The sequence below is a fragment of the Crocuta crocuta genome, unplaced genomic scaffold, assembly GCF_008692635.1.
Source record: "Crocuta crocuta isolate KB4526 unplaced genomic scaffold, BGI_CrCroc_1.0 scaffold113, whole genome shotgun sequence".
Lineage (NCBI taxonomy): Eukaryota > Metazoa > Chordata > Mammalia > Carnivora > Hyaenidae > Crocuta > Crocuta crocuta.
In genome coordinates, this window is record NW_027530368.1 from 10,739,552 (window position 1) to 10,762,996 (window position 23,445).

Consider the following 23,445-nt stretch of genomic DNA (forward strand, 5'->3'; position numbering starts at 1 on the left):
CTATAGAAGCCAAAAAGGGAGCTCGTTTATCTCTTTATAGAGCCAAATGTGGAAGCCATTTGGTCATTCCTCTTTAATGAATGCGACATAGCATATCTAATCTTGAATTCAGAGACCTTAACTAAAGAAGAACCTGTAAGCCTATATAGCACACAGTTCATTCTTTCCTAGTGTATTAGAGCAGTACTATAGTAGAGGGTGGAAGTTTTAGAGCCAGATTGCTATTGCTATACAAGTAGCTATAGGACCTTGAGCAAGTTTAAAGTTACCAGATTTATTTAGCAAATAAAAATAAAGAATGCCCAGTTAAATGTGAATTTCAGATAATAAAAGAATTGTCTAATATAAGTATGTCCCTGATATTTTATGGGATATACTTAACACTAAAGTATTTCATTATCTGAAATTCACATTTAACTGAGGGTTCTATTATTTTTTCCCTTTTTATTCTTTTTTTTTTTTTCTTAAGTAGGCTTCATGCCCAATGTGGGCTTTGAACGGATGACCCTGAGATTGAGTCACATGCTTTACCAGCTGAGCTAGCCAGGTGCCCCAGACGTTCTGTATTTTATATGGCAACTTTTACTTCTCTGTGCTTGAGTTTTCTCATTGTTAGATGGAAGATAGTAATAGTACCAAACTGATAGGGTTGTTGTGAAGATTATATGAGTTACTTCACAGAAAGTATTTAAAATAGTAATTAGTAGAGAGATCTCAATAAATGATATTTTGCTATTGTTATCATGGGTGTTGTTGGTGGGGTTATAATATTTATACTGAAGATACTATTTCTGCGACCTTGTGCTGTCAGCTGTGATGAAAACTGGTAATAGACTGACCTGTCACCAGAGACAGTTATTAAACTAGACATCAAATTTGTTTTTAGAGGTTAAGTGATTAACAGTGCAGGACTCTGATCCCTGAGAGTGAAAAACAAATGAAGTCAATCTTAGGATCTCTAGGGTTTCCGACGGGGCTACTTTCTACATCAGAGAGCAAGGAGGGGGAACCCAAGTAGAATATGGCAAGCAGTTTGTTGAGTTGGTCAGAGTTCAGGGAAGATGAGATAACTGGAATTTGTGGGTTTGTGTACTGGAGAGGCAGGTGCTGTGTAGAGAAAGAGCTCCAGAAATCTGCATAAGGGTCAACTTAGGTGAACCCTAAGCTGTGCAGGCATAGAGTGAGACTCCACAAAGCCGGACAAAGGACAATGACAGGACAGGTCCATGTCTCTCAGGAATGGACCTGCCTGAGAATCCCTGCTTCATCATTCATTGGCTGGGTCTAGCTTCTGGGGAATGTAGCCTCAGTGTAGATGCAGTGATAGATTTCAGATCACAGTAGTTGAAGCTATTGGTCTGTTTTGTTCCCTGAAGTCAGAGGGCTCAGATGTGCATTCTCATGAATACCGCTGTACAGATCTATTTTTCCCCATAGAGTCAGAGAGCAGCTTCTCCATGGAAACTGACTGAAGACAAACAGGGAAGTTGGTAAGATAAAACTATATCCATTGTCACTGAGTTTCATATTACGGCTGCAAACAGTATTCATCCTCTTTCTCATCCACTGTCCACTTTATCTCTTTTTGCACTATTTGGCATTGCCAGGCATTTCCACTTCATTGAGTATTGGCCATTGTTTTTTCCCCCACCCAGGCTGTTAAGAGCCATTCCAGCAGAATTTATCCCACTCCATGGAATCCTTGATAGAATGTTAAATTCTGTATCCTGAAAGAGTGCTTTTCACATTAGTGAATTCTTATTTATCCTGTCTTCCATTCCAACTCCCCTTTTCTTACTGGCTGGATTGTGCTGAGATTTAACCCCAGTTATCAGCCTGGCAGCCAGCAGGGCGGTACAGACATTTCCTGAGGGGAGGAAATGTTTGTTGGTTTGAGAGAAGAGGTCTCTACAGAATCTTCTAGCACAATGGAAGAGCTAGAAGATGTACCCATCCCAGATATCAGGATCCCAGGTGTTTTTTTAACAGGGCATTGACTAGTAAAGTAAACTTGCCTTGGTGGATCATCCAAATGTCTCTAGAACTCTGTGACTCTTAACAATTAAATCTCCTCCATGTTAACCATATCCGCTTTTCAAATGCAGAAGATAAGGACCTCTGTAAGCTACCAAAGTGGCTCTCTGGCTATTAACTGAAAAGAACACTCAGGACAAAAGAAATGAAAGAAAGAAAAGAGCATGCAGTCTCTCATTATGCTTCCTCATGGTGTAAATACAANCCCATGTTAACCATATCCGCTTTTCAAATGCAGAAGATAAGGACATAAGGACCTCTGTAAGCTACCAAAGTGGCTCTCTGGCTATTAACTGAAAAGAACACTCAGGACAAAAGAAATGAAAGAAAGAAAAGAGCATGCAGTCTCTCATTATGCTTCCTCATGGTGTAAATACAACTTAGTAGTAATCCGCCTGTTTCACTGTCTACTTAGTAAGTATTGCCCATCCACAGCCTCCGCCACCCACCAAAGCATACTACTAAGCAGTTCTAAGGAAAGTTCTAAGGCTATCAGAAGTCATCAAGCCACTGTTGCCCATCTGAAGAATCCCATATCACCCAGGAACAGGACTGCCTTACTATCTCCACTACCCTCAGCCACTGCCCAGGAGCAGCTTGTGGGAAGTTTGGCCTTAACAGGAAAACACAACAATAGATTTCAAAATGCAGTAGCTGGGGCTGTTAGTCAGTTGTACCCTCTGCAGTAGGAGATCTGAGAGAGAGAGAGTCTCATGAATGCCAGAGAGCAGAAAACAGAGAGTAGGCAGCTACAAGAATCAGTCCTTCCACTGAAACAATCATTAAGCAACAAAACTGAGAAAAGTAACTTTAACTCTATAATCAAATTTTTAAAACTTAATCCAGAGAGTGCCTAGTAAAGACAGAAAATGCTAAATATTGGTAAAAAAGAATTACTGCATTTTTGTTTACCTGTCTACCATCCTGCATTTCCCTGTAAGACAGTGGCCATGAGGACAGTGGTTGGCATCTCTAGTATTACCTAGTGGTTGCAGAGGGCCACGATGGACCTTTTTCGCAAAAACTGTGGTTGTGCATTTTGCATTTTGACCAGTGTGTGGTTTCCAGAGTGACCAGTGCAGAGGCTTGGTTTTACTTTGCCTCTGTCAGGCCATGACAGCATCTCTGGCAAAAGTATTTGCCTATGTCAAAAGCACTTAAAGACATATGATATTCATAGCTGACTCAGGCAAGAGATGGAGACTGGGAAGAGCAGCAGATGGACCAAGAGGCCTGGGAAGGATAAGGCTAAGAAGATATTTTGGAGTAAGTTCCTTGAAGGGCTCCTACATATACCAGGGCATCACAGGTGCAACACAAATGCCCAAAGCTGGGTGCATGCATACTCAGAAAGACCTGAGAGAACCCCAGTTAGAAACCTCTGGAAGACTTCAGCTCTGTATAAGCAAGAAGGGAAGGCTAAGACAGAATTGTCTGTAGGTAACTTGGCTAAGCAGTAAAGGAGTATCCTAACTCTGAGCCAATCTACAAAGATCGGGAGAGTTGTTTGTTATATCATGATTTAAAAAAAAGATCCATCAGGTCATCTGTCAGGATTTTAAAAATATCTGGCTGATTGCTGAGATAAAGGAATAGAGATATCGGTGATCACACATGACAAGGAATATAGGCTTTGCAGAAATAGTTTGGGAATGTCAGTAAACAAATGGATTAGTGCCCTCAACAGTATAGTAAAACCTGGAAAGGGAAAGAATCTGATTTTCAGAGTTATTACATTATGATACTCAAAGTGTCTAATTTCAAATAAAATTTTTTCAAAGGCAAACAAAGAAGCAAGCAACTATGGCCCATTCACAGGGAAAATAAAAGTTGACAGCATCGCAGGAGAAACCTAGGCATTGGACTGACTAGACAAAGACTTTATATTAACTATCTTAAATAAGCTCAGAGAGCTAAAGGAAACCATAGATGATGAACTAAAAGAAACAAGAAGGATAATATCTTACGAGATAGAGAATATAATAAAGAGATTGAAATTATAAAAAGGAATCCAGTAGAAAATCTTGAGCTATAGAGTATAATAGTTGAAATGAGAAATTCACTAGATTGGTTCGACAGATTTGAGCAGGCAGAAGAAAGAATCATATGTTTGCACGTATAGGAGGATTAGGAGGAACTTGACGGAGGAACANAAATTAGAGGGGAAGATATAAAAATAGAATGAAGAAAAATAAACAATTTGAGCGACCTGTGAGATGCCATTGTGCATATGCATTATGGGACTCTTAGAAGAAAATTTTGAACTAATGGCATGAATCTGCATTTCCAAGAAACAAGATGAAATTCAAGTAGAATCAACTCAGCAAGATCCACATCAAAACACATTTCAATTGGGGCACCTGGGTGGCTCAGTTGGTTAAGCATCCGACTTCGGCTCAGGTCATGATATCAAGGTTTGTGGGTTCGAGTCCCACGTCAGGCTCTGTGCTGACAGCTGGCTCAGAGCCTGGAGACTGTTTCCGGTTCTGTGTCTCCCTCTCTCTCTGACCCTCCCTTGCTCATGCTGTCTGTCTCTCTCTCTCTCTCAGAAATAAATAATAAAAACAAAAACACATTTCAATCAAAATTCAAAAACCGAGAATCTTGAAAGGGGAAAGCAGAAAGCAACTTCTCTTATAGACAGGATCCGAAGTAAGATTAACAGCTTATTTCTCATTAAAAACCACGGAGGTCAAAAAGTAATCAATTGATTATTACAGTAAGCAGTAGTAATCAAACGAATATGATATTGGCACAAAAATAGGCATATAGATCCATGGAACAGAATAGACAGCCCAGAAATAAACTCATGCTTACATGGTCAGTTAATCTGCAACAGAGGAGACAAGAATATACAATAGGGAAAAGACTGTTCCTTCAAAAAATGGTGCTAGGGAAACTAGACCACTTTGTTACACCATACACAAAAATAAACTCAAAGTGGATTATAAAGACGTAAATGTTAGACCTGACCTGAAACCATAAAACTCCTAGAAGTAAAAATAGACAGTAATTTTTTTAAACACTGGCCATAGAAACATTTTTGTACATATGTCTCCTCAGACCAGGGAAACAAAAGCAAATTAAACTATTGGGGCTACACCAAAATAAAAAGCTTTTGCACAGTGAAGGAAAACATCAACAGAACAAAAGGGCCACCTAGTGAATGAGAGAAAATATTTGCAATTGGTATATCTGATAAGGGGTTAATGTCCAGAATATATAAGGAACATATACGACTCAACACCAGAAATCCCCCCAAATAATCTGAAAAAAATGGTCAGAGGAATTGAATAGATGTTTTTCCAAAGACAGCATACAGATGGCTAACAGGTATGAAAGATACTCAACACCACTGATTGTCAGAGAATTGCAAATTAAGCCTATAGTGAGGTATTGCCTTAAACCTGACTGAATGGCTAGAATTAAAATGACAAGGAGTAATAAATGCTGGTGAGGATGTGGAAAAAAAGGAACCCTGTGGGCTGGGTTTCTCATAAACTTAAAAATAGAATTACCATATGATACAGTAATTCCACCACTGAATATTTACCCAAAGAAAATAAAACATTAATTTAAAAAGATGTATGCACCCCTATGTTTATTGCAATATGGTCAAGATATGGAAGCAAACCAAGTTTCCATCAATAGATGAATGGATAAAGAAGATGTGATGTTTATGTTAAATATGTCATGGAATATTACTCTGATAAAAAGAATATGATCTTGCCGTTTATGACAACATAGATATACCTGGAGGGTATAATGCTAAGTGAAATAAATCAGTCACAGAAAGACAAATGCCATATGATTTCACTCATATGTGGAATTTAAGAAACAAGACAAATGAACAAAGGAAAAAAAGACAAAAAGTACAGAGAAAATGCTGATGGTTGCAGGAGGGTGTGAGGATGGGTGAAATAAAGGGGATTGAGAGTATACTCTTCATGATGAGCACTGAGTAATGTATGGAATTGTGGAATCATATTGTAAACTTGAAACTAATCTCACACTGTATGCTAATAATATTTCAATATATATAGAAAAATTATATTAATTATATTATATTTATTATAATACTACCCCTGGCAAAGTTTTATAAATGAAAAATATAAAAATATTGCTAAAAGAAATTAAAGGAGACTTAAATAAATGTGGATATCCCATGTATGTGGATTAGAAGACTTACTCGTAAGATGGCAGTACTTACCCAAAGTAATCCACAAATTATAAATTCCAATGGTTTTTTTTTTTTTTTTTGCAGAAATAGAAAGAGCCAGTTAACAAATTTATGTGAAATTGCAAAGGGGTGCAAACAATCTTGAAAAAGAACAATGGTAGGGAACACACACTTCCTGATTTCAAAACTTACTACAAGTGTTTTTTTTCCAATAAATTTATAAAGTAGTTCTATGCAGTGTAGATGGTCTTTTCCAAACATGATGCGACATAAACTGGAGATCCACATAGGAGAAAAAATGAGTCTTGTCCTCTACCTCTTGCCAACACAAATATACCTGAAATGGATTACAGCCCTGAATGTAAAAGGTGAAATTATACAACTTGTAGAGTGAGAGTGACACCGTCAACATGACAGAATAAGTTTTCTACCCTCTTACTCCCCAGCACACCAATTTAGACAATCACCCATGAATAAGAGTGCCTTTGTAGAATTCTGAGAGTCCAGCAGAGTTGTTTCAGCACACCACTGGAGCAAAGAGGGGAAAACAATCTGAGACTGGATCCATTGAATAGGGTAAGAGGAGCAGTTTCACTTCTTGGCACATGATTTCTCCCATGGCTAAAAGTGAGCACGTTGAGTAAGTGCCTGGCTTCCCAAAGTGTGCAGGATGCTGCCAGAAACTTAGTTCTTTCTCATCCCATCTAGAATACTCAAGTATGTTGCATATCTAGGGGGTGGGGAACAGCTGGAAAAACAGCAGTCACTCCTCTCAGAAGGCATCAAAGGGTCATAGATACTACTGACTGACTGACCAGACTGACGGACTATTATCAAGAAGCCTACCCACAAACTGATGAGGACACCTTGTCTGTGGATCTCCACAACTGGCAACAGGTACCCCCAATGCTCCTTGTGTGCCCCCACACCCCATGGCCAGCATCCTGTGCATGACTCCTGGGTGGCAGGAGGAGCCTTTGCAATCACACACAGCCTGTATGTAGGATTAAGAGAAAGCATACAAACTTGAGCATAAGGACTGCCCTAGGAAAGCAAAGTGGAGTCTCTCAGCATCTGGCCTAGGGTTACAGAATAGAGAGAAGGCATACAATCTTCAGAATTACTCCACAAGAGAGAACAAGAAGTGTGAAGCAGGTGTATCCATAGAAAAACCTCAGAAGGACTCAGAATCCCTGCAGAACTAACAAATGGTGTTTCATTCCTGAAACTTGTTGGTAAGACTGGATGAGGTGACTACTTCATTAAATGAGAAAACAGCAACGTAAGACTTGAAGAAGCATGAAATATAAGGAAACATGGCACCACCACAGGAACACAATAATTTTTAAAACAAATATCCCCAAAGAAATGGGGATCTATGATATACCCAATAATAAAAAAAAAAAATAGTTTTTTTTAAAGGAAACTCAATGAGCTATAAGAAAACAAAGAAAATAAGATAAGGAAAATAATGCACAAAATGAGAACTTTACAGAGACAGAACTCATTTAAAAATAAAAAAAGAACCAGATTCTGGAGGTGAAGAATACAATAGATGAAATAAAAAATGTAGTAAAGAGCAACAATAGCAGATGGGATCAAGACAGTGAAAGAATCTTTGAGGTAGAAGACAAGTCTTTTGAAGTCATGCAAAGGAGAACAAAGAAAAAAGGAATGAAAAAGAGTAAAGGAAGTATGTATAGCATACCATAAGAAAAAATAATCTGTGAAATTAATTTCCATCATAGTAGCTTGTTTTCTTGTGCATTTGGTGAATTTTGATTGTGAACTCATAGTTGTTTAATATATGATAGTCCTGGGTCTTTCTATCAAAAATTATTTAATCCATTGACTGTCTGGCTCAGTCAATAGAGCATGTGACTCTCAGTTTTGGGTTTGTGCCTTAATGCTCCACAGTGGGTGTAGACCCTACTTAAAGAAAAAGCTTTAATCAAGACATGATTTTTTTTTTTAATTCTTTATGCCAAAGTTATCTTGGGAACATTTTAGCCCTTGGCTGAATCTGAAGTCTTGACCTTAGCTACCTTTACCTTAACACTTGTTCAGGGCTTAGTCTCTTGTGTATGATGGCTGGTAGAGTAGTTCTGCCTCTGCCTCTCCCCAATATTTGTTCTCTTCTTAGGATCTTTAGTTTTAAAGAGGGGATTTCATTTGGTTGGTTATTTTTTGATTGAGACTATGGTACTCTTAGAGAGATTATCTTTTTTTAGAATTCTATAATATACTTTATATTTTATAAGCGGTCTAGTTAGGAATTACATTTGGTATTTCTGGTTGATCCATCTGCCAGATGCCAGTGCTAATTCTTTCATTTTATCATAGTGTCTGTCATTACCTCTCACCTAGAAAGAAGAATATATCCTATCTTATCCTTCTTAATTTCGCTTTCTCTAATTTTAATTTATCATACATATGGTTGCCAAATTGATGTATCAATGGACATGTTAGACACTTTAAATTCAAAGTACCTGGTAATACCTCACGCTAGTCAGAGTGGCTAAAATGAGCAAATCAGAGAACTCTNCAAACAAACAAACAAGATACCTGGTAATAAGTGTTTGGAGCTCAGGAAAGGAATCCCAGAGATTTGTGAGTTATTGATATAATTATCAGTCCCATGAGAGTGCATAAGGTTATTGGAGAGACTAGAGTAGTGAGCATAAGTAAAAGAGGACCATAGAACACCACCTTGATGGAGTAGGCATAGTACAAACTAGGAAAGGAAGCTAAGAAGATGAAATGTCAGAAATGGGAAAACAAATAACGACATCTCGAAATGCAAGGAAAAAGGGGGGTTCAAGGAGGGGAAATCTGTAAGGTCAGATATGGCTGAAAGGGCACACAAGATGAGGACTTATCCTACATTTGATCATTAGAAGATGAAAGATTACTATTGCCAGGAAAGTTTTAGTATAGTGGGATCAAATGTAAAATATGGGATCAAATGTAAAATAGCAGTGAGTGTATGAACAAGTTGTACAACTTGATACAGTCTTCTGTCCTCTTTCTCATTACATCCCACCTCCACTGAATATATAATGAATCAGTAAACTGCCTTGAACAAAATAAACATAACTACCTTCTGATCTTCCATAGTTATAGGGATTCAGGTAAATACTAGAGAGGTTAGTAAGAAGGGTGAAGGAGGAGACTGAAGGGGAGACTGAATGAAGGGGATAAGAGTCATTAATTTTTCATTTGGACTTTAATTAGTTTAGCTATTTGACTAATAAAATTTATGTAATCTGTTAATATTCCATATTTTTGATATATTGCAATTGAAATATTTATATTTTATACTGTCATATTTTAAAATAGAGAACAGAGTACAACTTGGTTATTTACCCACTTATTTGTGGAGTCAGAAAATCTCACAGTTATATCTATTAATTATATCTATGTAAATTTCACCATTCAAACCAAAGGAAAAAAAAGACCTTTTAAAACTATGTGCAAGGTATATGATCATGACATACTTTTCTCTCAAGATCTTCAACTTTCCTGTAAAGGTAATTAATTTAAACTGTAGTTTTCATATCTCTTGGCCTAAAATTAAACTTTAACCAAAAAAGAAATAACAGGGGCACCTGGGTGGCTCAGTCAGTTAAGTGTCCGACTTCAGCTTAGGTCATGATCTTAGAGTTCATAGGTTCAAGTCTCATGTCAGGCTCCGTGCTGACAGCCCAGTGCCTGGAGCATACTTCGAATTCTGTGTCTCCTTCTCTCTCTGCCCCTACCCCACTTGTGCTCTCTCTCTCTCAAAAATAAACATGAAAAAACAAAAAAAGAATTATTCAAAGTTATATTTCAGGGAAAGAGTATGATTGTGAAAAAAGAGTAGAAGAGTAATATTTGAAGTATTTAGGAAATACTTAAGAGTACTTAGAAAAGGAGTGACTGGATGGTTCAGTCAGTAAAGCATCCAAATTTGGCTTAGGTTATGGTCTCATGGTTGTGGGTTTGAGCTCCATATCATGCTGTCTCCTATCAGTATGGAGTCCACATTAGATCTTCACTCTCCTAGCTCTGCCCCTCCCCTGTTCGCTCGTGCTCACTCACTCTCTCTCTCTCTCAAAAATAAACATTTAAAAAAACATACTTAGAAAATATTTTAAAATATTTAGAAACCATTTATATTGCCATTTGAGACCAACCTAGAGTGTATTTTTATTCCAAAACTCACAAATAAGACTTTTTGTAATAATATAGCATATGACTTCTCAACTTTTACCTGTGAAACACAAAAGTATAATTATTCGGTTTGTTAATTACTGTTATCTTGGTATAGTCTACATATCCCCATTCTTTTCATAAAAATTATGAAAGACCTGTTTCCTAAGCTATCATTTCCCTACATTCAACAGCACCTTCTCTGGGTTATGCTTATCCTTGTAAATTGCACTGAAGGCCTCTGTAGGCTCTTTGACCAAGGCCCTTCTAAGTGCAGTAACATTTTACATACAGAAAAATCCCAGCAGGCAAATTCCCTACTGTTTGAAAATATTTTTTCCCATCAGAAGAACAAAAAATAGTAACACATAAATACATTAAACAAGCAGCTGTCTCCTTTTATGATTTGGTTCACAACTAACATAAACATTTCTTTTCTTCATTACAGGTACCAAAGATTTGAAAAGGCATTTCTGTTAGCTGTTGACATTGGTGCTCGTGACCTGTTTATGGTGAGTCATTCCCAGAGATGATTTTGTGCCTTCAGTTCTAAGGCTGAGTAAGTTGTCAGCTTTTGTGACCATTAAAAAGGATTAGTGTCATTTGTGCCTTAGGCACATGGTGGGAAAGCATTATTCCATCTTGGCTTGCAGCTTTGCCTCCATGACACTGGTCAATAGCCATCTAGTCTCTTTTGACTCGTTGACATTTTCTTTGCCAGGGCCCAAAGGATTTTTTATGTTTTCTAAGAATGTATAATTCTTGAACTTTTCTCCTCATGTACCTTGATGTGAGGAGATGACACCTTTTATCTAATAAGCTTGTCTTTTTAATCCATTCTCTGAAGTACAGCTACAGAAGCCAGGACATAGGGCAAAATATGTACCATGATTTTGAATGTGCTCAGTTTGTCCCTTAGTTTTAGTGTGAAGTAACAAATTATGAATGTTCTCACTTGTATTTTTAAAGTAACCACAGTGCAAAGTACATCCAAGAGGTTATAAATTCACATACACTTTAGTCCACCCATCTATTAGCTGATAGGAGTAAAATTGGCCAGTTTCTACAGATCCTTGTGCTCTGTATCAAGTTCTTATATGATCTCTTTCCACAATGTCACAGTGAGGTCAGATGAGCTGATGTTCCTTCCCTGGTTTCCTAGCATATTCTGTTCCACAGAAAATTCATTGTTGTCACAGAAACAAAGTAAAGGCTTCTTGAAAACAAAACAAAAAATTCTGGAAGGCTCTTTTACTGAATCTTCTGCACAATAAAGACATCTTTGTAGTTTAAATTAAGCTTTGATGCTTTATATATGAAAATGGGTTCATGGCATTAGGTCACTTGTCTTTGGAATGAGTATCTTGTTTAAATTCTAACTTTGCATCATTCAGTTACATTGTGCTTTCATCGATCATGAAAAAATCTTTCTAATTCAAAGAGTTATTTATTATTTATCATCTGTATCTTGTTTTGTCAAGATAACAGTTTTATTATTTGGCCAGTATCCACTTCAGTGAAGGTAGATCCACTTCATTAGTTGCCAGTATCCACTTCAGTAAAGGTAGATTTTCTTCGTATTTCTTTATTCGTAAGGTTGTTTTTGTGTGTTAGTGGGGATAATGTACTGAAAATACTTTGTAAACTGGTAAATAATAAACAGATATTATGTGTTATTACTACTGTTATTGTTATTACATACCTATGTAAGAAATAATGAAGACCTGAAACAGGACCTAAATTATATGGTAAAGGAGAGGATATTTTAGAAGCAAAATCACTATGATTCAGCAAGACCTTAAAGGAAAATAAAATATTTTTATTATAAAAATTATTAATGCTATATATAATAGAAAGTAAACAACGGAACAAAGAGAACAAAATTAAAAAAACCAATGGACATCCTTTAAAATACCTCTCTACGTGAGTATATTCATACACTATATTTTTTGTTTATAACTTGATTTTTTTCCTTCAACAATATGACACAGTTTTCTGTATCAATCAATATAGATTTATATCATTTCTTTAATGTTTACATTATATTCCATTTTATATGTGATAACTGGCATAAAAACAGGCACATAGACCAATGGAACAGAATAAAGACCTCAGAAATGAACCCATGCATATATGGTCAGTGAGTCTTTGACCAAGAATATACAATGGGGAAAGGATAGTTTTTTCTTTTTTTTTTTTAATATAATTTATTGTCAAATTGACTAACATGCAGTGTATAAAGTGTGCTGTTGGTTTTTGGCATAGATTACTGTGGTTCGTTTCTTATATACAATACCCAGTGCTCATCCCAACAAATGTCCTCCTCAAGCCCATCATCTGTTTTCCCCTCTCCCCCCTCACAGCCCCCCCCCATCAACCCTGTTTGTTCTCTGTATTTAAGAGTCTCTTATGGTTTGCCTCCCTCCCTCTCTGTAACTATTTTTTTCCCCTTCCCTTCCCCCATGGTCTTCTGTTCAGTTTCTCAAGACCACATATGAGTGAAAACACATGATATCTGTCCTTTTCTGACTCACTTATTTCATTCAGTATAATAACTTCCATTTCTATCCACATCGCTGCAAATGGCATAATTTCATTCTTTCTCATTGCCAAGTAGTCTTACATTGTTTATATAAACCACATCTCTTTATCTGTTCATCAGTTGATGGACATTTAGGCTCTTTCCATAATTTGGCTATTGTTGAAAGCACTGCTATAAACATTGGGGTACATGTGCCCTTATGAATCAGCATTTCTGTATCCCTTGCATAAATTCAGTAAATGGTGGTAGGAAAATTGGATATCCACATGCAAAATAATGAACCTAGACTTCTATCTTACACAACTCACAAAAACTAACTAAAAATGTATTGAAGACTTAAATGTAAGACCTGTAACCATAAAGTCCTAGTCCCACTGAGAGAAAGCTCCTTGATATTGATCTTTTTTTTTTAATGTTTTATTTGTTTCTGAGAGAGAGAGACAGCATGAGCAGGGAAGGGTCAGAGAGAGAGGGAGACACAGCATCCGAAACAGTCTCCAGGCTCTGAGCCGGCAGTCAGCACAAGAGCCCAACATAGGGTTCGAACCCATGAACTGTGAGATCATGACCTGAGCTGAAGTTGGAGGCTTAACCAATTGAGCCACCCAGGCGCCCCTCCTTGATACTGATCTTGACAATGTGGGTTTTTTATGTTTTGTTTTGTTGTTTTCGGTTTTGTTTTTGATAAAAGGTAATAAAAGCATAGGCCACAAAAGCTAAATAAGTGAGACTATGTCAAACTGAAAAGCTTCTGCACAGCAAAAAAAGTAGCCAAAAAACAAAATAGCAATCTACAAATGGGAGAAAATATTTGTAAACCATATGTTTGATAAAAGATTAATATCCAAAATGTATTACAACTCATACAACTCAATAGCAAAAAAAAATCAAATAATTCAATTAAAAAATGAGCAAAGGACCTGAAAAGACCTTTTTCCAAAGAGGACATACAGATGGCCAACAGGTACATGAAAACATACTCAACATCACTAATCATCAGGAAACTGCAAATCAAAACTGCATTGAGATAACACCTCACACCTATTAGGATGTCTTTTATCAAAAAAGGAATTATAAATGTTGACAGAGATGTGCAGAAAAGGGAACACTTCTTCACTGTTGGTGAGAGTGTAAATGGTGCAGCCACTATGGAAAACAATATGGAGGCTCCTTAAAAAATTAAAAATAAAACTACCCCATTACCCAGCAATCCTACTTCTGGGTAGGTACCCAAAGGAAACAAAACCAGTATCTCGAAGAAATATCTTCCTGTACCCAGGTATATAGGAGCATTATTCCCAATAGGCAAGATGTGAAAATAACGTAAGTGTCCACTGACAGATGAAGGAAATCTTGCCATTTGCTAAACCATTGACCAACCTGGAGGGCATTATGCTAAGGAAAATAAGAGAAGGCAAATAACTGTATGGTGTCAGTTATATATGGAATCTCACACACAAAAAAGCTGATTTCATAGAAATAGAGAATAAAATGGTGGTTGCTAGGGGCTGGTTAGTTCTCTTTGTGCCTTGTTTTAAAAATCTTCAAGGTTTTGAAATTTTCAAGGTCTTGAAAATTCTTCTTTTTTATAAAGATTTTGTTTTCAAGTAATCTTTACACCCAACATGGGGCTTGAACTCACACCTGCCAGATCAAGAGTTGCGTGCTCTACTGACCGAGCCAGCCAAGTGCCCCCCAAGTTCTCCTTTTTATCTTCCAGAATTTGTATTATTTTAAGTTAACATTTAAACCTACAATTCGCCTCTATTGATTTTTTAGAGGGAATGGCTCAAAACTAACTTCTGTTCATATGTATATCCAGTTGGCCTGTGACCACTGATTGACAAAATCGTACTCTGATGCTTTACAGGGTCACTTTTGTCATAGATGAGGTTCCTACAGAAATGCACATCAAAAGCATAATGAGATATCACCTTACACCATTCAGAATGGCTAGTGTAAAAGAGACAGGAAATAATAAGTTGTGGCAAGGATGTGGAGAATGTGGGTGGGAATGTAAATTGTTTACTATAGAGAACAGAATGCAGGTTCCTTAAAAAAATTAAAAATAAAAATACCATATAATTTAGTAATTCTGCTACTGGATATTTACCCAAAGACAATGAAAACACTAATTGGAAAAGATAGATGCACTCCTGTTTATTGCAGCATTACCTATAATAACCAAGATGGAGGGAAGCAACCCAAGTGTCCATCCATAGATGAATGGATAAAGATGTGATATATATACAGAATGGGAAAATAGCCATAAAAGAATGAAATCTTGCCTTTTGTGACAACATGGATGGACCTAAGGGGTATTATGCTAAGTGAAATAAGTCAGACAGAAAAGACAAAAACCATATGATTTCACCCATATGTGGAAGCACAAGTAAAAACATATGAACAAACATCAAAAAGAAATGGAAACAGGCTTATAAATACAGAGAACAAACTGGTGATTGTCAAAATAGAAGAGTGTATGGGGATGGGTGAAATAGGTGAAGGGGATTAAGAACTACAAATTTGCAATTATAAAATAAGTTAGGGAGATGAAAAAATGCAGCTCAGGGAATATAGTCAATAATGTCATAAATTGGTATGTTGACAGATGATAACTACGCTTATTGTGGTAAGCATTACATAATGTATACATTTGTTGAACTACTGTGTTGTATACCAGCAAATAATAAAATATTACATGTCAACTATAATTCAATCAAAAGAAGCCAGTCAAGTGCCTATATATGTGTGCAGATATACTACTAGATTCTCATCTTGCTCTAATACCAAACCGCTTTAATTACTTTATAAGTATTTATATCCAATAATGTAAGTCTTCAAAGTTTCTTTGAATGTGTTCTTACTCCAGCTTGTGACAGATGCTTGTCATGGATTTTTTCAGCTACTATATCCTAATGTATGCATCCAAGGGTATAATCTCCACTCAAACATGGCCTTGATTGCATTCTGACAATTTTATGTGTCTGTTTTTCGTTATTCAGCTCGAAGTATTTCTAAATGTTTCTGTTGTGAATTCTTTGTTCTAGGTTTCTCAAAGGTACATTTCCTAATTTCAAATAATAAAACATTTTCAAGACAGACACACACACACACACACACATACACACCCATTAACCTATATTACATCAATGCTTTGAAATTTGTTGAAATTCCCTTACGGCTCATTATATGGTTAATGGTAGAATTTCAATGTGCATTTAAAAAAATGTGTAGACTATAGTTTACAGTTGTTGAATGCAGTGTTCTATATAAAATCAAGTTTGTTAGTCATATTTTTCAGTGCTTTTATATCTTCACTAAGACTGACGTTTTAAATTTTTCCACTCTAATTGTGGACTTGTCTTTTTTATTTTTTGTAAGGCTGTGTAATTAGGTGCATGCCAGTTTAGAACTGTAGTATTTTCTTGGTATATTGAGCCTTTATCATTATGAAACATTCTTTATTTTCTAATAATGCTTCTTGCCTTAAAACCTACTTTATTTCAAAGTATACCAGTTTCATTTTGGTTTGTATTTGCTCCAAATATATTAAATCCATGTTTACTTATATTTTAAGTTGTATTTCTTATAAGCAATACATAGTTCTATATTTTTAATCAGGTGTCACCTTTGTCTTTTAATTAGATTATTTAATTGGATTATAAATAATGTAATTGCATTTGTCCTACCCACTTTCATTTCTGTATCTCCCACTATTCTGTGTCCTTTTACCTAACCATCCTTGCCGTTTTTTATGTTAACTCTATTACTCCATTTTACTCTTTCTATTAGCTTATTAATTACATTTTTCCTCTAATTTTTTTTTCTTGACTCCTGTCCTTACGGTAGATCTTTCTGTTCTTGCTTGGGGGTCATTTGGTTTTAACTCTTTCTCTCTTTCTCTCTCTCTTTTTTAAACATAGCACTTTTAAAATGTAGTGATAATTTGAGGCTGTGTATGATGTTGTTTTCCTCCAGAAAGAATTTACTTTTGCTTCTGGAAGGTAGTTAGTGTAAAGGTTAACCTTACTCCATTCTGGGATTGAGTTTGTTTGAAGATGAGTTTCATTCTAAGAGCCAATTAATTTTTACTTTATACTGAACGTCAAGAGTGTAGCCCTTCAAGAGTCCCAGTTAGAAGCCCTGCCTGTTTAGCAGACCCTGAAGTATAAGTTTGTAGCCTTAGCCCATGGACTCTACCTAAAGTTCTGTGCAGTTTCTCAACTTCTCAAACACTACTTTCTGTTAAGTTTCTCACCCTCTTGGCCGCCAATTACATATTGGCAAATGCTGTGAAAAGCAAAAGCAGCACCAAATGTCAGGCTTACCTCTCTGGGCTTTACTTCTGTCTAGAATCTTGGTCCTTCAGATATTCACTGTCTTGTTTGTTCTCCAGTGTCTTCAAACAGAATTTTAAAAATTATTTCATCCAGCTGTTTTAGTTGCTTTCAGCAAGAATATTAGTCTGATATGTCCTTATCTGGGATAACTAGAATCAGAGGTTCTGTAGTATATTTTTGGAAGGTGAGTGAAGTGTTAAGCTTGGCACTTGCTGCTTTCCAATTCTGGATAACCCCCTTGCAGTGTGCTATTATTACGTTTAAACTGTTAATCACTAGGAGCCTTAAATGTCACAAATTCTGCTTTAAAGCATGACATATGATCAATTTTATGGCCAAAATGGAGCAAATGAAATCATATAAGATGTTGATTATCCTAGGGTTTATTGTTCAATTATAGTAAAAGCATTAAAAAGAAAAAACTAAGTTTTCAAAATTTTAATTTATGTTCAAAAAAGTAAAACAAGTAATCTCAATTCTTCAAGTTGAAGAATTATATAAATGTTACAAGACTGATAATGCAGATCTTTCCTTCTGCTAATAGAAGATATTTGTGTTCATGCCAGCTTAAGGTTATAGTCTGTCTTGCTTGAGGGCATGCCAAGTGCTTTATGATTATCAATAACAAAATCATCATATCTCACAAAGTTAAAGGAGTTAACTTTTCTTGATCACCTGCAAAGGCATTATACTAGATAATGCCTTATATAATGGAATAACATATTATATGTAACATACATTATACCACTTTATAAATTATTTTACTTAATTTTCATAATAATCCTAGCCAATAGAATTATTATACCTATTTTACAGTTGATAAAAGTAATTATAAGGACAACTGGGAATTGTGATTCAAACTCAGATATATTTGACTCTAAAGTTCATGCCATTTCCCTTTATACCAAACCATTTATATAAACTAAAAATTTGGAAGTTCCCCAAAGCTCAGTGATTTGTGACTTGATGATTCCCCATAACTAAGTTCAGAAAAGCTATTCTTTTCCTTTTATTCTTCACCAAAGTTCTAAAGTTATCAGTAAGGATGTTTATTGCAGAATAGCATCTGATCTATCTTGAATGATTTACGGGAACCCCAGTTTATTTGGAATATCATTCATCCAAATTAAGAGCTCTTAATCTCTAATAAAAGGAAGTGTGCAGTGAATTTAGAAAGGACCACAGAAAAATAGAACCAACTGCCCATTTCCCTATTTTCTCATTCATGACCCCAGGGAAGAAAACTTTCACATGGTTAGTGATAGAGAGATGTGGTATATGCCTGACATGATATTGATAGATCTTCCAGGACTATTAGGCTACTCTGAGAACCCACCTGCATCTTGGGAGACACAAAGAGCTATATCTTAGACTGTCATTTGAGCTGGATTGGTGTAATACTTTTTAAAGTGTCCGTCCCCAATTTCTTGTCTTTTAAAAAACATTAGCTTCTAGGGGCATCTGGGTGGCTTAATCAGTTAAGCATCCAACTTTGGCTCAGGTCATGATCTCATAGTCTGTGACTTAGAGTCCCACTTCAGGCTCTGTGCTGACAGCTTGGTGTCTGGAGACTGCTTTGGAGTGTGTGTTTCCTTCTTCCTCTCTGCCCCTCTCCCTCTCATGCTCTATATCTCTCACAAAAATAAATAAACATTTTTAAAAATTTAAAAAAAACATGAGCTTCTCAGTGATCCCTATAGTTCAAGGTTGTTTCCTACCAAAGCCCAAGCAAAAAGGAAGACTTTTATAGTCCATATTGGCAGAACTGTTTTAAAATATTACTGGTAAGGAAAGAGGATCTTCCACTTGCAGCTACTGGACAAATTGGTTTTCAGACTTGTCCTCCCACTGTAAACTACTATAAAACTACATAAAACATGAGACAGCTGTTTTTAGGCACTGGACAATAAGCCCTGCGGGACTTTGATTCTTAAAAGGGGGAATACACAGATGGCCCTCTATGTAATTTCCAGAACAGAGACCAGTGATGTCTCTCAGCTGAAGAGCCAGGGATAAGAGTTCAGAATTCAGACATGATGAATGATCTAGAATTTGTGGGGCAGGATACCAGAATGGGAAAATCTATGTGAAGAGTGGGGACCCAGAAGTCTACAAAGTGGTTCCTTGGGTTCCTGATGGAAGGCTAGCCAGTAAGTACACAAGGCCTACCAAAGAGTCGCTGCTGTGAGACTGAGAGCTAAACGAAGAGGCTGCCTAATGGTGAGGGTGCTGGAATTCTGGCTCAAAGTAAAGCAACCTCACTGGGCATTTATATGAAACCTAGAAATGCCATGAGTGAAGATGAAGAACATATTCCAGGGCTATGTAAAAACTGTGCTTTTAAAAAATCACAAAACCTAACTTGACAGAATCAAAAGAATTTACCATTAATATAATGCCCTGCTAGTACAAAAATCAACATCCTTTAAAGAGAGTATTACCAAAACTCCTTATAATTTAATATACAGCACACAATAACACATTATTAGGTGTGTGAAGAAGCAGGAAAATGTGATGTATAATGAGGAGGAAAAGGAGCTAATGGTAACAGACATGAGAGGACCCAGATGTTGAAAGGAGCAGAAAAAAAACTTTGGAGCAGCTGTTATAATGTGTTCAAGTATTTTAAAGGAGAAGATGAATATAATGATTGAATATATAGGGATTCTCAAGAGAGACAAGGAAACTTTTTTTAAAATGGCAAAAGAAGTTCTAGAACTGGAAAATGTGAAATGAAAAATTCCCTGGGTAGGCTTAGCAAAAGATTCAACAGTATAATAAAGGATCCATAGAAAGACATCAAGACAGATCAATAGAAATCATCCAGTATTAATAAAAGGAGGGAGGAATACTACAAAACTTTAATGCCAAGTTTATATGAATGAAAAGAAGACTGAAAAACTAATTTATACTAAAAGAGTCTAAAAAGACATAACAACTAAATTCATCAAGAAATTGATCTTTGTTTATATGAAGAACATTACTGGAACAATTGGTACAATTTCAGTGATTAGGCTGGAATACTGTTATCAATGTCAGCCTTTTGGTTTTGATGATTTGATTGTGGTTAGGTAGGAAAATGTCCTCATTAGGAGGAAATAAACATTAAAGTATTCAAGAGTGTGTTGGCAACTTCCTCTCAAGTGATTCAGAAAGAAAAATCTTTGTACTATATTTGAAACTTTTCTGTAACTGAGATGGCATAAAAAATTTTTTAAGAGAAAAAACCTGGACTGTTGTCATGGCTCTAGACTATTGTCCATGTTTTTTTTTCTAGGTAGGAGCTGTGCAGTTTGTAAGTCTGTTTCTGTTGGTCACAGAAATGCTGCTTTTAATTTTGTGTCTTTGGGATCTTATTCTGCTTTTGAAAAATCAGGTAACCTCTCCAACCTAATTATTACTGTGGCATAAAACTACTCATTTGCCACCCAAGATTGCTTCTGTGGTCCCACGTTGGATGGCATGAAGATGAGTTTGCCTTCTGAGCCTTCTCATGTTGGCATCCCTAATTACCTTGGCCATTGGCACAGGACCAGTTGGAATGTCAAGTGTGTGCCATTTGATAATGCTATAAAAAGACCTATAGCTGCTGCTCTCCAGCCATCTGTGCCTTCCCTTGGCATGACACTATTGGGTAGTTTGTCTTTCATTGGCATGATTTCTGTAGTGTGGCTTACATCTGCCACTCCTAGGCACTTGCTTGGTGATCAAGTTGACATAAAATTGCTACTTTGGCACTGCTTTTATATAGAGAAGTTTTATACCTGCTAACTTCTGAAACAAATTATCATTCATTACATACAATATAATTGTGGTTTTAAATATTAGGACTGTAGACGTCTCTAGCTTCTCTCGACTCAAACTTATCTATTTGGACTTCAATTCTAAATTTTCCCAGTCAGAAGTCTTCACTCTGAAGAATTAACTTCTAAATGAAATGTACCTCTTCTGTTTTAAGACACTGGATTTAGTACGTGTACACCAACCTCTCCCTCCTGTGCCAGATCTCTGGAAATCATGGAATGTGTGTGTGTCTGTGTTTAAAATTTATAACTGGAATTCAAAACAAGGCTATGTGATGGACCAGAAGCTGTAAGGAATCTACTGAAAGCTGTAAAACAGACAAAATCAGATTGAAAGAGAAAGCAGAAACTTAAATGTCCAGAGGAGAAGACTGCTCCCCAAGTTGGAAAAAGCACCAAAAGTTCTCCATGCACTTTGGAAGGAGATACTAGGAATTGGAAAAATGCTCCTGGGCTAGCAAGATTGAATAATCAGGGTGCAGTAGGGTACCTGAGAAGAGAAAAATCAAGATAAATATTACTTACCCCAGGTATTGTTACAAAAGTAAGTTGTAATGTTAAGAATTTAAGAATATACACAAGAGAAATAGGAATAGATGGTGTTAGGGACTACATTGTGTCCCCAGACCCTCCCAAATCCATATATTGAAGCTCTAACCCCCAATGTGACTGTATTTGGAGATAGGCCATTAAAGTTGTAACCCTAATGCAGTATGATGGTGTCTGTATCAAAACAAGAAGAGTCACTGGAGGTCCATGTGCACAGAGGAAAGACCGTGAGAGTTTACAGCAAGAAGGTGGCTATGTATAGGAGGATTAGGAGGAACTTAATGGAGGACCGTGGGGGAGAAGGGAGAGAAAATAGTGGTGGAGAGGAAGGGAGGCAAACCATGAGAGACTCTTGAATGCTGAGAACAAACTGAGGACTGATGGGTGGGGGGAGGAGGGGAAGGGGGGTGATGGGCATGGAGGAGGGCACTTGTGGGGATGAGCACTGGGTGTTATATGGAATCCAACTTGACAATAAAGTATTAAAAATCTATATCTATCTATCTATCTATCTATGTATCTGTGTATCTATCTATATATCTATATATCTAAAAGGTGGCTATGTGCAGGCCAAGGAGAGTGGCCTCAGTAGAAGCCAACCAGTCAACAGCTTGATCCTGGAGTTTTAGCCTCCAGAACTGTGAGGAGATACATTTCTTTTTTCTTTTTTTTTTTTTATTTTTTTTTAATAGTTTATTGTCAAATNTCTTCCTTTCCCCCACCATTTCCGCCCTTCTTCTCCCCCTTGTTCCTCAGTTAAGTTCCTCCTAATCCTCCTATACGTGCAAACATATGATATTTGTCCTTCTCTGCCTGACTTATTTCGCTCAGCATAACACCCTCAAGGTCCATCCATGTTGCTACACATGGCCAGATTTCATTGTTTCTCATTGCCATGTAGTATTCCATGGTGTAGATAAACCACATCTTCTTGATCCATTCATCTGTTGATACATTTCTGTTGTTCCAAGCACCCAGCCCTTGATATTTTGTTATGGCAACCCTATCAAACTGACATAAACAGTATAACTCAGAACCAGTAAATAGGAAAAATGCAAGAAAGAAAATGATAAATTATTAAAAAGCAAATAGGAAATAACCAAAAGGTAATCACTAAATAGTATAGTAACAGTAAATAGAAATACAAAATAAGCTGTCAAGAATGTCTCCTCAGTAGTTATAATGTTTAATGAATTAACTATTGAAAATCAGTAAGATTGGATTTTTTAAATATTCAGATATATGTTGCATATAAAAAACCCTCCAAACCCAAAATAATTCCATTTTTCCAAAATGGAAAAAGATACACAAATGAATGCTGCCAAAACCAAGTATCAGACAAAATATCTGCACCCAAAAAAATTTAAATAGGGGAAAGAAAAGTGAGGTATATGAAAAATAAGTCCCCAAATCCTTTGATAGTTATCTTTTCAAAAGTTGGTGCCTTATCCTCTCATCCCCTCTCATCGCACTTCAGTTATAACCTCTGAAACTAGGTAATGTGTTATGACTTCTTTTTTGATCCCTTTGTCTCTGAACACTTGGTCTGCAGAAAGTTAGTTGTCATGTCAGTAGGTTATTCAGGTAACCCTATTAAGAGGTCTGTGCAGTGAGGTACTGATATATCTTGTGAACAGCCTCCAGCCAAAAACCATGTGAAGGAGCCACCAGGAGTAGGTCCTTCATCCCCAAACTATCAGATGACTGCAAACTCATGAGAGACCCTAAGTCAGAATCACATAGTTATCCTATATTCCTGACTCTCAGAAATTGTGAGAGAATAACTGTTTATTTTTTTAAGCT

At 36.5% G+C, this 23,445-nt stretch overlaps 1 protein-coding gene across 3 annotated transcripts in view; it reads left to right on the top strand.

Moving 5' to 3' along the window:
* The window catches only part of WDPCP (WD repeat containing planar cell polarity effector), a 390,456-nt gene that overhangs the window by 203,918 nt on the left and 163,093 nt on the right, over window positions 1-23,445 (top strand). For all 3 annotated transcript variants that reach the window (XM_077766434.1, XM_077766437.1, XM_077766436.1), the window contains one exon: window positions 10,854-10,917. In XM_077766434.1, coding sequence (XP_077622560.1) covers window positions 10,854-10,917 — 64 coding nt within the window. The remainder of the gene's footprint in view (window positions 1-10,853; window positions 10,918-23,445) is intronic.